The following is a 13779-nucleotide window of genomic DNA, read 5'->3' as shown; positions in this document are numbered from 1 at the left end:
GAATTAATCGATTGCACTGATTACGTTTTGAATTTCAATCCTCGTAATTTCATTCAGGTAGGTNTCAATCCTCGTAAATTCGTTCAGATAGGATTGGATCCAAAAGATCGATTTAACGTAACTATTCGTTTACTATCGTCAACCCGTTACATACTTATAACGATAGATTTCCTACAACGGATTTATACGTTGATGGGTAATATTCTGTCCCTAATTCTCGACCCGGTATCAAGACAAAGGATTAATTTACCCAAGGATGAATACGTTACACTCTCAAAGACTACGTGTCAAGGAGAGTCTTCGATAGTCTTTGAATCGCAAGCACAAGATGAATGCCTAGTGTTACTCACCCAATCAGACATTTTAAAACTCAGCGCTTTGGAATGTTGTATCTTTGAGACTATCAATCAAAAGATGACTGTAATTCAACCATTGGTTCTACAACAGTTGGAACAGATGGCTCAATATATGAAATCTCAGTATGAAGTAAATGTGGAAAACAAATGTATGTTGATCAATGCGGTTTCGGATTATACGATTAGAAATAGTTTACCCAATAGTGATCTGAGCTACATAAGCCAAATAAAACAATTTGCAAGCCAGTAGTTGAAACAACGGTGGACGATGCTGGAAGAATATACTAAAGAAATGGTAAATTACATTTTTTTTTTTCTAACTGAGTAGACCGTATTTAATAAATATATATCATTTTTTCAGTCTTCTAACGGAGAAAACGTATGCTCGATATTTTTTGGGTCGCTGGCCGATGATATACAGTCGGAAACAATCATACCATCAAGTACAAACAACCAAAAAATATCAACAGTAGTTGTTAGTAGTAGCTATCCGTCGTAAAACGACAAGTATTTAAAACTTGTATATAATTTATAAAAAAAAAAAATTGTTTAAAATTAGTTTGAAAAACNACTTACCAAAGACGGCATTGTTCATTAGTTTGAAAAATGCAATTTCAAAAGCATTTGCCGCCTTTTTCCGCATTTCAGTGTTCAACTCAATGTATGGTTTCAACCAAGCACTTTGTTGAAACTCTAAAACGCGGTGCACCTGCAGTACAAATATTTATATTAGTATCATCGCTTATAGTTTATAGGTTAACTATACATACTTTATCGACTTGCAGTCCGTGTGCGATCGCCTGTTTAAGATTAACGTAATGTACGACGTACCGCTGTTTGGGTTTCAAAGTGGCCATGAGTTTGGTCTCTTTGGAACCCGGCGGTACATCGTTGACAGGCAAGAACGGCAAGTCGTTGTGCTCGTCATGCAGCTCTTGTGGATACGATACATCCACTTCATATATACGCCCCGTATTACCAGTGTCCGACAACGATTGGAGGTCAGCCAGAGAGTCTGCTCCTTTATACCACCGGAAGCCACTGTACAGCATGGGCTGACTCATAGCCCAGCCGTAAAGGTTATTGCCTGTAAACATTTAATGTTTTTAAACCACCGCTCAAATATTGCGCGTTTATATATGCACGTATAGATTACTTACAGTCTTGGTACACGATCCATGATTCTGGTTTTGACGGATCGTAATCGGGTGTCTTAGAATTGTTGGCCTTTGCATAGTGCTTGACGGCCTGCACTAGCCCACCACGAATGCCCTGTTCCACCATCAGTAGCATGTCGTAGTCGTTCAAGAGCTCCAGCTTCATCCTGGTGTATTTCAACATACAATCGAAGCTAAAACCAGGCGCGGTGTAATAGTGCGCCGGGTCCAAATTGTATGTTGAAATACAGATGTCGCGGAAGTTCTCAAACACATCAGCCAACAACAACACGTCGATCTTAAGATATAGGTCACTGTTTTCACCGAGGGTTGAGCAGTCGAAACAGTTCCACACCTCCGTGGCATGTCTATAGTCATCGTCATCAATATTAGACTCACTCAACTGACTATAGAAAGCGTCCTGAGGTGGTAGTTCCGTTTCTTCCAATTTAAATCTTATACTTAATTTATTTATCATATAAACTATCAGTGTACTCGTAGGGATATACGCCCTTACGCGTCACCAACGGCATGTCTTCCGTGTGGAACACCTTGGCCGTCTCCCGGAATTTAACGAAGTCGGGCGTCATTAGGTTACCGGCCAAGGTGGACAGGGAGGAGGCCATGAACCGGAAGGTATCAACGAACCGTATGGAGAAGTTATTGGTCACGTGTTTCGTGACCGAAATATACTTCTCCTCAGAATTCGGTATAACCGAAATCCTTTGGTCGTCGTACCCCAATTCAGTGACGATGAAATGCGCGTCGTAACCTGAAAGATTGTGCAAGAAGCACGGCACAAAGTTGACTGTCTTTACTTTCAGGTTACATGCATTGCACAACGTCTGTCTGAATCGGCCCGATAAATGACAGTGGTCTGCGACTTTGGGGTTGGAATCCTTGAATGCCGTGCGGCACAAGTCGCATAACACTTTCTCCCCGTGCCTGCGCACATCATCGACAGACATTCGGATGGGAACGTTGGTTTTACGCAACAATATAGAAATCAGATAATATATCAATATAGAAATAGCCGCATATCAACTTGTGTTGCTCCAACGCTTGTTGATCTCGAAGAATATGCTTTTTAGGCATATCATCAAAGCTAGTGAAGCAACGTTTGCAAGTGTATATGCGGCATTTGTGATTAGTTTTTTGGCTGCGCACGAGCCTCGAAAAATCTGAAATGTACGCGTAATGATACTTGTCAGAGTCACCGATGTACAACAGGTCAAAATGATTCTGTTGCTCTTGGTCGGCAACTCTTTACGGATACACCAACCACTTCATCTTAACGTCGTCTCGTTCCAAGCCGTACACGTTGACAGACACGTTACGGTTTCATCGCTCAAATATTTTAATTTGGGACACAGGTGTGGGGAACGTCAATCCCGTGAAATCATACCTGTGTTTCTCGTTAAAATAATTTCGTTCGACGCGAGATTTATTAATCCTGCTAACATGTCTTGCCAAAATGGACCACTTGAAACAAGACTGATCGATATTCTGTGGGTTGATGATTGCTTTTCTTTGATTAATCTCTGGTGGGACAGGAATATATGATGAGCCGGCGAGGGGCGTATACTTGTATACGCTGAGCATAAGGCCGTCTATATGCGTTAGCGTGAATCCGCTACCCCTACCCGAGTACGCGTCTTCCTCGGCAAACATAACCTCAAAATCTTCATCAACCGCACACCCGATATCCGTATCGGATAGCAATGCCCTAGCCCATGTCTTGAAGACACGGTCTTCGGACGGTGCTTCTGATCGCGGTATATGGTATGAGGCCTCCAATTTGAGATTATACTTGATCGGACGGTTACCTACGATTTCAGCGAGTCTGGCCACCAGCTCTGCTTTAACGGCGCGCAGAAAATCTCGATAGCTCGTGAAATTTTCCACGTTCTTCCGGTAAAACCAAACGGCTCCCCGCTCCAATGCGGAATCGATCTCGGTGTAATCACGAGTATCCGTCAATTGCTTACGTAACCTTTTCGACCTAACCGCGCTGTTGTTGGCTCTACTACGCTTAGCCGCCTGACGTGATGAAGCAGATGTAAACGAGGTAGCTTTAATCAAAAATGAAATAAATTATTTATTTATTTAATGGAAAAAAAAAAAAAATAAAGATTGTAGGTGTAGTAAAATTAAAGAGATATTAAAATGTTAAAAAATCTACATACCTGTTGAAGACGTTTGCTGGTTCATGATTTTTTATTTGCGCGTGTAAAATATTGAAATAACAAATTTATAGTTTTCAAATAATCAACTGTGCGTTAACATCAATTAAACTCGTATGTGATAGGATATGGAGCGTTTAACCGGTATTATAGTAAAATAACAAAATGCGTAGGCGTGAAAAAAGACAACGTTGCCATTTTTCTCATAAAATGCATACGGCAGTGACCATTAATATATTGTAACATCTTTGGAAATATGCTTACCTAAGCGTCTGGTAGACGATGATAAGATTCATACGAAAATTACGATCTCTTTGGTGTTTGAAATATGCTTACCTAAGCGTCTGGTAGACGATGATAAGATTCATACGAAAATTACGATCTCTTTGGTGTTTGAAATATGCTGACCTAAGCGCCTGGTAACCAATGATAACATTCTTAGAAATTATTATGTCATAACGACAGACGTTGTCTTTGTTCTCATAAAATGCTGACGCCTATGAGCGTTATAATATAGTAATAAATTTGATGTCTGGAATATGCTTACCTAAGCGTCTGGTTACCAACGATAAAATACTATGTAACAAATAAATGCATACAACAGTGATTATTACTGTACGGCGACATCTTTGATGTTTAAAATATGCTTACCTAAGCGACTAGTAACCGATGATAACATTCTTAGAAATTATTATGTCATAACGACAGACGTTGTCTTTGTTCTCATAAAATGCTGACGCCTAAGGGCGTTATAATACAGTACTGATGTCGGAAATATGCTTACCTAAGCGTCTGGTAGACAATGATAACATTCATAGAAAACATTGTTTAAGTTGGATTCATTCCCACTCATTATAGGTTAGTTTATGTTATGTTTCATTACCCCTTTCTTATATATGAATTGTTGACAGAGAGGTAGCGTTAATATTAAGTAAATATGTTAAAGTGGCAACGGCGGCCATTATTTGACGTACTTATTTCAATGTAATGTGTATGTTTATCAGTGAACGTTATCAGTTCACATAAGGTTTACCTTACCCTCCAGTAGATGACATCGTAGGAGGAGACAACCATTCCCGAATGGCTACCTCTCCCACCACAGACATGAAGTTTTAGTGCGCATGCGTACTTTAAACCGCCATTTTGATTGATCTTAACATCCCTACCTAAGTCACCTATTACCTCCACCATCGTGGTATCACGCATCCTCCTTACCCCCACCATCATAAGACCAAACCTCCCTTTTCCTTCGCTATGATAAGACCACGCCTCCCTTACCCAATCAACGATAAGACCACGCCTCCTCCTTACCCCCACCCTCATAAATCCACTCCTTCCTTACCCCTACCATGGAAAGTTGAGCTAAAAGTTATGGTAATAAATTCATTTTTTTTTTTTTTTAAAACATTCACTTTAAAGGACGAAATAAAGAAGGTTAAATATTATTACTTTTAACATATTAAAAATCAATATCAATAATACATTGAAAACAAATTCAATACAAAAATAATATAATATATAATTAAAAGAATTACTAATCTGGGTATAAACAAGGAAATAGATGTTGATGTTGCTTGTAATTATCCATCATTTTTTAGAATGAAACACTATCTACAGATTTGCATCGAAGCGTTTCTTATGATAGTGATTTTAATCACTGTCAGATATTATCTATACTGGACCCAACTATGCCACGACCTCACTGTGGCGGCACCCCACTGTGCTGGCTTTTTTTAATTTTCGACAGCCATTTGCACATAGAAGATAAGATGTCAGGACATAATTTTGTTTTTCATTTGATAGTATATAACATAACCCTTACCCTATCTATGATAAGACGACGCCTCCTCCTTACCCCTTTTTTTATTTTTATTTTTTTTTTTAACACGACCGGCTTACATGCGGACCGCCCCGGAACTACCGTTAGGTATTGCCTCAGGGCGGCCCACGCCGTCTCTAAAACTCACACCACCACGTTGTGAATCAGCCCGAAATTAATCAAGAGCTGATTCACAACGTGGTGTGGCCTCCCCCGTTAGCCGGATCCCAAAAGTCGGGATCCGTTGCCCGGGTTGCACCACGTGGAGGTGGGGGCAGGACTTTGCGAAGGGGGCATAAATAACTCACAAACATATAAACATATAAGCACACTTATACCTAAGGCGCCGGCCTAAACCAGCGCCTTAGGTCCTCCTGTACCGGGCGGCGCGGCTGCCGCTGCCTCAGGCGTTCGGCTTCCTCCTTCCTTTTCAGGACGGATTCCGCGAACGCCTGGACGAGCCTCCCACGCCTCCCGGCTTCTNCTCCACGCCTCCCGGCTTCCCAACATCAGGTCCACCAAGGACCCGACGCGGATCGTGGACCCCAGACGGGACTCCAGCGAGTCCCGTTCCTGGGCCCACGCCTCGCACCGGAAGAGGGTGTGCAGAGCGTTGTCTGCCTCTCCCGGGCGATCCTGGCAGTAGTCGCATGTCGGCGCGGCTGCCCTCCGAATACCGTGAAGGTATTCGTTGAAGCAGCCGTGGCCGGACCACACTTGCGTGAAACGGTAAGACATCTCACCATGTGTCCGGGCCACCCACCTCTCCAGGCGGTCGGGTCCTATGAGGGACCTGGTCCACTCGCCTCTCGTCGTTTCCTCCGAGAGGCGAGCCCGCCACCGGAGCATGGTGGTCCGCCGGAGCGCCAACCGGTCCTCGGGTTCGAGGGGTCGGTCGCGCTCTCGGCGGAGCTCATGTCCGGCGGCCCGTTCCGCGGCTAGCAGGTCGGCGGGCGGCAGTGACGACAGTATTCCCGCCGCCACTCCGGAGACCGTTCGGTAAGCCGACACGGTCCGGATCGCCGCCCGCCTCTGCACCCGAAGCAGGGCTTCGCGGTTCCTGGCCGAATACTCGAGGGTATCCGCCCAGACCGGGGACCCGTACAGGAGGACCGAGTGAACGACGCTGACGAGCAGTCTGCGCCGCATTTCCCTCGGTCCTCCCAGATTGGGCATGAGCCCCGCCAGGCTGTCCATGACTTTCTGGGCCCGTTGGGCCGCACGAGTGATGTGCGGCCCGAACATCAGACGTTTGTCGAAGACCAGGCCCAGATACGTCATGGAATCCCTGAGCGGGACGTCCACCCCCAGCACGGTGAGCCGCGGAGGGGCGAACTTGTACCTGCCCGTGAACAGGACCGCTTCGGTCTTGTCCAGGGCGAGGCTCAGTCCGCTCCCCTCCTGCTGGATCCAGGCGGTGACTGCGCTAAGAGCGCAGTTCGCCCGGGATCCAGCTTCCTCGGACGAGGCGCCTTCCGCCACCACCAGCGTGTCGTCCGCATAGCAGACGATGCGCACGCCCGGTGGTAGCGGAACGCGGAACACCGCGTTGTACGCGATGTTCCACAGCAGAGGCCCGAGAACCGACCCTTGCGGGACGCCTCCCGTCACAGGTCTGGTTCTCGGGCCCGCGGCGCTCTCGTATGTGATGACCCGGTCGCCGAAGTACGACCGGATCATCCGCCCGAGGTACGGAGGCACCCGAAACGCGTCCAGCGCTCCGAGGATGTGTGACCATCGCACGGAGTTGAACGCGTTCCGGATGTCCAGGCTCACCGCCACCCCGAAGCCCGGTTCGTTCTCGGCCCTGAGGGCCAGGTCTCTAAAGAGGGAGTCCGCGTCGTCCGTCGACCTCCCTCTCCTAAAACCGAACTGGCCCTTGGCCAGTCCTCCCACTGAGGCCAGGTGGGCTACGATCCCAACTCTTCCGCCGCTTCTCTCGCGGAGACACGCCGGTCCGGTACCGCGGGCGCCGACCATTGAGCGAGCAATAAGCCCGTCTCAAAAGCGTCGACGTCCGTGGTAGGTCCGACTCGCCAGCCCACTCGCCCACCGCGCGACGGCACGCGGGGCANGAGACGGCACGCGGGGCACGGCTTGAGGGGGACGGCTGCCATCACCGCACTCGTACACGATGTACCGGTGGTCGCTGAGGTTTTCCCTGTACGGGAGAACCGACCAGCCAATCACGTGCGGGTGCAGCGACGGGGACACCAGCGTGACGTCCACCACCGAGCTCGAGGAGTGACCCTCGAACGTCGGGGTGGATCCCCTGTTGGCCGACACCAGCCCGAGGGCTGACATCAGGTCCAACAGTTCTTCGCCACGCTGATTCGTGTCCGCCGACCCCCAGACCGGGGAGTGAGCGCCTTTCCCCCTTTCTTCTTCACAGGGGGAGCCTTCTTTCCAGGCCCCCCCTTTGACTTCGCGGCCTTTGAAGCCGGCCCCACCCCCGGACAGTCCTTGGCCTGGTGCCCCTCCTTTTTACAGGAGAAGCACCCCTTGGATCTGTCCGATCCCTTGCAGGTCTGTGCCACGTGCCCGTGCTCCAGGCACCTGTAGCACCTCAGACCCTTGTCGCCAAGGATCCTCAGCCTACAGGTGACCCATCCCACGCGGATACGGGCGAGACCTGCAAGGCGAGGGGCCAGCCTTGCCGGCACCTCCGCCCGGGCGTAGCGTCCTTTGCCGCCGGAGTTCTCTCGGACCACAACGGGTCCGATTTCCGGCGGCGATTTGTCCTCCGGACGGCGGAGGGCGTCTAGCAGTGCGCTCTGCACGTCGCCCCCCTCCGTCCATTCCTCCACGTCAAGGAGCATGACGGGCACCGTCGTCACCGGACGATGGACGCGCACGTCATGCTCCTTCAGGGCGCACTTCAGGCTTTCAGCTAGGCAGTCAGCCTGGGCGCCCGAGCCCCGAACCTCCAAGAGTACGGCCCCCGTACGGGTCCGCCTGGTGCCCGCCAGTTGGACCCCGAGGGCCTTGAGGTCAACGGCAGCCATCGCAGTCTTTATGACCGCGGCGTACGGTTGACCCTCTTTCAACGGACCAATCACAACCGCCTCCTTCTTCGGGACTTTGGCCCGAAGCTGGGCGGCTAGTCGGGCCTCTCGACGGTGGCGGCGGAATCGGCCTGGGACCGCTGGGGACCTCCACCTTGGGAGCTGCCCGCTCCACCTTTCTGGCCCCTTTACGCTTCACCACCTCCGTCCATGAGGTGGCCGTTGCGGGGGCTGGAGCATTTCCCGGTAGAGGAGATGGTGGAAGGGGAAGGACTGTGACGCTGGGTGGCAAGGGCGCCACAGCGTCCGCCAGCGAGCGTCCGGCGTCCGCTTTCTCCCTCTTCTTCCTGCTCCTCTTCTTTCTCCGCTTCTTGGCGGGGGCGACGGGCGGGCGAGCAGCCGCAGACCCCTCGGCCTCGTTGAGCGGGGAGGCCGTGTTCCCGACGGCAATGAGTGGTGGCCCGTAGGTGTCCCACCAACATGCGTCTGGGATGACGCGTCCTGCCTGGTCGCCGCACCACGTTCGTCCACGCCCGACCCTTCGCCGCCCGAAACCTTCTGAGGCTCTGTCTGCGTCGAAAAATCGACGTTCGGGATGTCCTCGTCCGGAGTGCGGGTCAGCTCCAGGTCGTGCATGACACGAACGCTCCTGATGAGAGCCCCCGCAGCCGCAGCCAGATTGGCATACGGGGGAACGACCGTCATCACCCTCTCTAGAAGGTCGGCCTGGTGGATCTGGCTTGGTCCAACCTTTTACGGGGTGTCCCGTCCTCATGGAAGAGGTCGGAAGGCGTGATGTCCGCACACTTCCGCCTCTTCATCTCCGGAGCCCTACCGGGTGTATCCGTCACCGGGATAGGGGCATCCGGAGGAGTGTCCTCCAGGACAATCGTAAGCGGTTCGTCCACCGAGGGGGACACCTCCTTCCGCTTAACGCGGAGATACTCATCCTCCACGAGACTGACCACCGCGCCGTCCGCTGTCACCGCTGCTTCCTCAGCCTGTGCTGAGAGCTTAGGTGACCCACCCCTCGACGCCTTGCGCAGTCTCTCCACGATGGAGGGCCTGGCTGGGGCATCCAGCGGCGTATCCATATCCACCAAAGTGTCCAAAATCTCCGAGTCTTCCGACGCCAATGACCTCCCGGCTGTTTCACCGGCGGGAGTAGCTTGGTCGCCACCACTCCCTGCAGTCGCAGTACCAACCCCGTGGTTGGCTGCAGGAGCCTGCCTCAACACTCCTGCATTTGGTGCGTATTCGCTTGATGACGACACCTGGTGGGTACACCCCCCACCAACCGCCGGCACTGGGGTATCCGAATCCCCTGATGCAGTAACCTGTTTCTCCATGTTATCCATTATTATTCATAAAATAATTTGGTGAGGGGGCTGCCCTCGTAGCCGATCCCTTCGGCCAGTGAGTGGCCAACTCACTGGTTGCGTAAACCAAGTCGCTCCGTTCTCACCCAAACGCTACCGCTTATTCGTCCTTAAAGGCTTATTTCACGGCTACTCTGTATATCTACAGGGTTAACGAGCGTTTGGGCGGCTCATTGTCCGCGACCGCTTATTCGTCAGTACAAGTTAATGGACTGCTTATTTCGCGGCTAACCAGCATATCTGCAGGCCGTTCCTCTATCCGCAACCTGAGGACGCGCCCGATTCCCCGAGCTAGGGAAACTGCGCTCGTGCCGACGTTTCGTAGCCCCGTAGAGCCCGATCACGCCGACACTGTAGCGCAGCGCAACGGGGCCTCCTCCTTACCCCCACCCTCATAAATCCACTCCTTCCTTACCACTACCATCGAAAGAACACGCCCTCTGTATGACACGCCCCTCCCCCACCCATAAAACAGGAGTGTTGGTGAAGGGGTTAGGTGGGGGAGGGGCAGAATTCCCAATATATACCCTACTCACGTCATTTTCTGGTAATCATCAAAAACTAAATTTAGAACAGGGTATATAAAATAATAGTTTATATTGATTTTTATTTTAATGAAAAGTCAATAATGTTTGTTTATGAAATTATGGCATATAGATAAGGTTAGTTAAGATAAGTTTTATAAGACTGTAGTGAGACCAGCATAGTGTTGGGCGGTCGACAAGAAAGCAGATATTTTTGAAAATTTACTAATCTGAATATAATTAAAGAAATAGAATTTGCTTAAATGATGCTTTTGCAATTGTTCACAAGTCTCTTAAAATTAAACATTATCAAAAGATTTGCATCGAAGCGTATCTTGTAATAGTGATTTTAATCACTGTCAGATTAAATTTGTACTGGACCCAACTATTAGTACCACTTTCCTACTGTACTGGGTTTTTTAACATATAAGAAGTATATGGTATTAATGATTTTTTTACTAGTGAATAAGAACCACGAACTTGCACAGCTTTGCTTACGCTATTAATATACGTTTGTCAGAGAAGTAAAAAAATTTTATTTTTCAAGATATAATTAACTGTTATTTAAAATATTAAATTAATGTACTAAAATCAACTTAAAATTATTTTATTAGTTTATTTTTAGTTAATGAGCAGATACTATCAATATTTGCGAATTTTTAAAAATCTATGCATATGTTTAATAAAAGTACACACATATATATTTAAATATAGGTAACAATTTTAAGTAAAATAAAGTAAATTATTTCAAATATTTAAAAAAAATGTTAAATTTTAAGATCTTTTTTATAATTAAGTTATACTTACTAGTTTTCTGTATTCAAATATATGTTATAACAGCGGTATCCGTTGATTCCAGTTCTATTGAGGAAACTAAATATTTAAAATGCTCCTACTTATTTAGTGCTTTAACTCACATGAAAATAACTCAATTAATGTTAAAAAATACAAATTTAAATTTGAAAATATCAATTGTCAACGTAAGTAGATATGTTAAAATTACTAGAACACAAATATGTACATTGTACGACAAAGATAAAATGAATATTGGATCCTTGTGGCTATTAAATCTTTATTTAAGTAGCGTATTTGGACCAAATAATAAACTAGACATAGATAGAAAAGATAGCCGGTATAAAACTATTGAAGATACTCATGATTATGTTCTGCAAATTTTACAACAAGATTCCATCAACTGTGATACGAACAATGAATTCAATATTAATATATTGGAGTTCGATCATAATAACGCAGAATCAATGAGAATTTTAGATGCAAATATGTATAATAATATAGATAATATACAAACATTTATAAAAAACAGAATTAATCCTAAATTACTGAATTTAGATAATTTACAAAAATTTACTAAAAAGGACATACTTATGACAAGATTATCAACGCATATAAGATGCATAGTTTTTTTCCAATATTTTTTTGATGTACAAGTTAATTGGAGTTATGAAATGGCAAACAATTTTAAGAACATGTTAAAAAAAGCTAATACTCTTCACTGGTCAGCTGGAAATTTTAAATCCATTATAGATTATTATGTATTGTTCTTTAACTTCTTCAAGGTTGTTATGCTAAGGTTGACTTGGAAACATTTTTTGTACCTTCAATACCAAAACATCAATGTCGTAGAATATCTTGCAAAAGAATGGTTATTAATATTGAATGATTTTTCTCAGCTTACATGTATAGAAAATGATTCTGATATTGATGAAATTACATCAAGTATCAATGAATTCATTAGTTATATTCCAAAAAATAGAGACGGCTCTGTAGATGAAGATGAGTTTCCAAATTATAAACAACAGCATTATTCAAAATTAGAATCCGCTTTGAAAATTATTCTGACTAATATTTGTGTTCCTTTGGAATGTTTTGCAATAGAGCCATTGTTTTTGTTTGGTCAGGAACGCCCTGAAGAAGCAAACAAACCAGATCATAATCCTGAAGAANCAAACAAACCAGCTCATAATCCTGAAGAACTTGAAACTGTAGAATATTATAGTTTACTCAATGCAAAAATTTTTCTTAAAAATATTATAGAAAATACTGAAAATATTGATTTTGGTGTGGTAAAATCATTTATAAATTACATAGAAAAAATAACTAAGCAATAGTTTAACAGAAATACTTTGAAATTAAGGGTTATATATAATTATATAAAATACAGGAATTATTTATAGCATTAAAAGTTGTAGTATTTCACTAATATTGTTATTCGTGAAATATATTATTAAAAAAATCAAGTCTTCAATAATTACACAATACTCTATTCTACTCGAAAATAAGTTCCTGACAGAAAGTTGATATAGTTTGAATTCAATAGGTATGCTAAAAAAAGTCGTGGATTATAAAATAATTATCTAGTTAGCACAGTTGTTATCGTAATATAGATGAATATGTAAATTGTGAATTTTAATATAATAACTGTAACTGTAATTTTTATATTAATTGATAAAAAATAAATTTGAAAGTTAATATAAGTCGTTTAATATAATTAATTTTATTAAAATAAAATTTTTTTTTTGTAAATTTTTAAATGATAATCATTGCAAAAATTATAATTTGCAAAATATATTGAATATAATATATTGCATTGTAATTATTATAAAATATGTATATATATTTTTTTTTATTTCATGTTACAATTATTATTAATATTTTAAACTATTTTTATGGATTTTTTACTATATTAATTAAATAGTTGATATTTTATTTCACCATAATATTTTTATTACAATAAATACCAAATTTAACATTGTTAGTGGGCTTGATGTTTTGTATTAAGAAACCAAACACCAAGGAAGTCATATATCTTTGACTGTAATATGTTACAATAAAACGATATTCTTTTAAATCATTAATACCACGAATACTTATGATTAGCTTCATTTCACTACTCTCCATGGTGGGAAGGAATCACTTTATATTTCTACCCAGAATAGTAGAAATAGAATATGAATAATAGTATAGATTTTAATCACTGTCAGATATCATCTATACTGGATCCAACTATGTCACGACCATACTGTGCTGCCACCCCCTGTTCTGGGTTTTTTCATTTTATAATTATTTTTAATATTTTAAACTATTTTTATGGATTTTTTTCTATATTAATTAAAAAGTTGATATTTTCAAAATTTTATTTCACCATAATTTTTTAGTTTCGATGCGAAGCTGAGAAGGTATTGGTTTTACTAAGATGTTTTTTTTTTTGTGTCTGTTACCTCTTTTTCTCAGCTCTCACCGACCCGATTTCTTTCAATGATACGTCAAAAGATCACAAATCGTATCTAGTCGAAGAAAATACCTTCAAAAATTGAAAAAAATACCCTCGTTTCCCG

General features: G+C 44.2%; 1 protein-coding gene across 1 annotated transcript; it reads right to left on the bottom strand.

The window, feature by feature from the left end:
- Nucleotides 1-832: 832 nt before the first annotated feature.
- Nucleotides 833-3724, bottom strand: LOC126902014 (uncharacterized). Its single transcript, XM_050679037.1, has 6 exons — nucleotides 3700-3724; nucleotides 3157-3585; nucleotides 1517-1954; nucleotides 1127-1443; nucleotides 933-1065; nucleotides 833-873 (listed from the first exon to the last, which is right to left on the bottom strand). The coding sequence occupies exons 1-6, from the start codon at nucleotides 3722-3724 to the stop codon at nucleotides 833-835; spliced, it is 1383 nt and encodes a 460-aa protein (XP_050534994.1).
- Between the last annotated feature and the right edge of the window lie 10055 nt (nucleotides 3725-13779).

Source organism: Daktulosphaira vitifoliae, unplaced genomic scaffold (genome assembly GCF_025091365.1).
Source record: "Daktulosphaira vitifoliae isolate Bord-2020 unplaced genomic scaffold, ASM2509136v1 Scaffold_3, whole genome shotgun sequence".
Lineage (NCBI taxonomy): Eukaryota > Metazoa > Arthropoda > Insecta > Hemiptera > Phylloxeridae > Daktulosphaira > Daktulosphaira vitifoliae.
Note: the sequence above shows the minus strand (reverse complement) of the source record. Positions and strands in the feature narration are given on the sequence as shown.

What these genes read in the sequence shown, in the direction of transcription:
- LOC126902014 (XM_050679037.1), bottom strand. Translation starts at nt 3,724, where the DNA reads ATGAACCAGCAAACGTCTTCAACAG. An exon ending in CGAGGAAGACGCGTACTCGG is followed by an intron (nt 1,955 to 3,156) that starts GTAGGGGTAGCG and finishes TTAAATTGGAAG; the next exon opens with AAACGGAACTACCACCTCAG. An exon ending in ATGGATCGTGTACCAAGACT is followed by an intron (nt 1,444 to 1,516) that starts GTAAGTAATCTA and finishes AAATGTTTACAG; the next exon opens with GCAATAACCTTTACGGCTGG.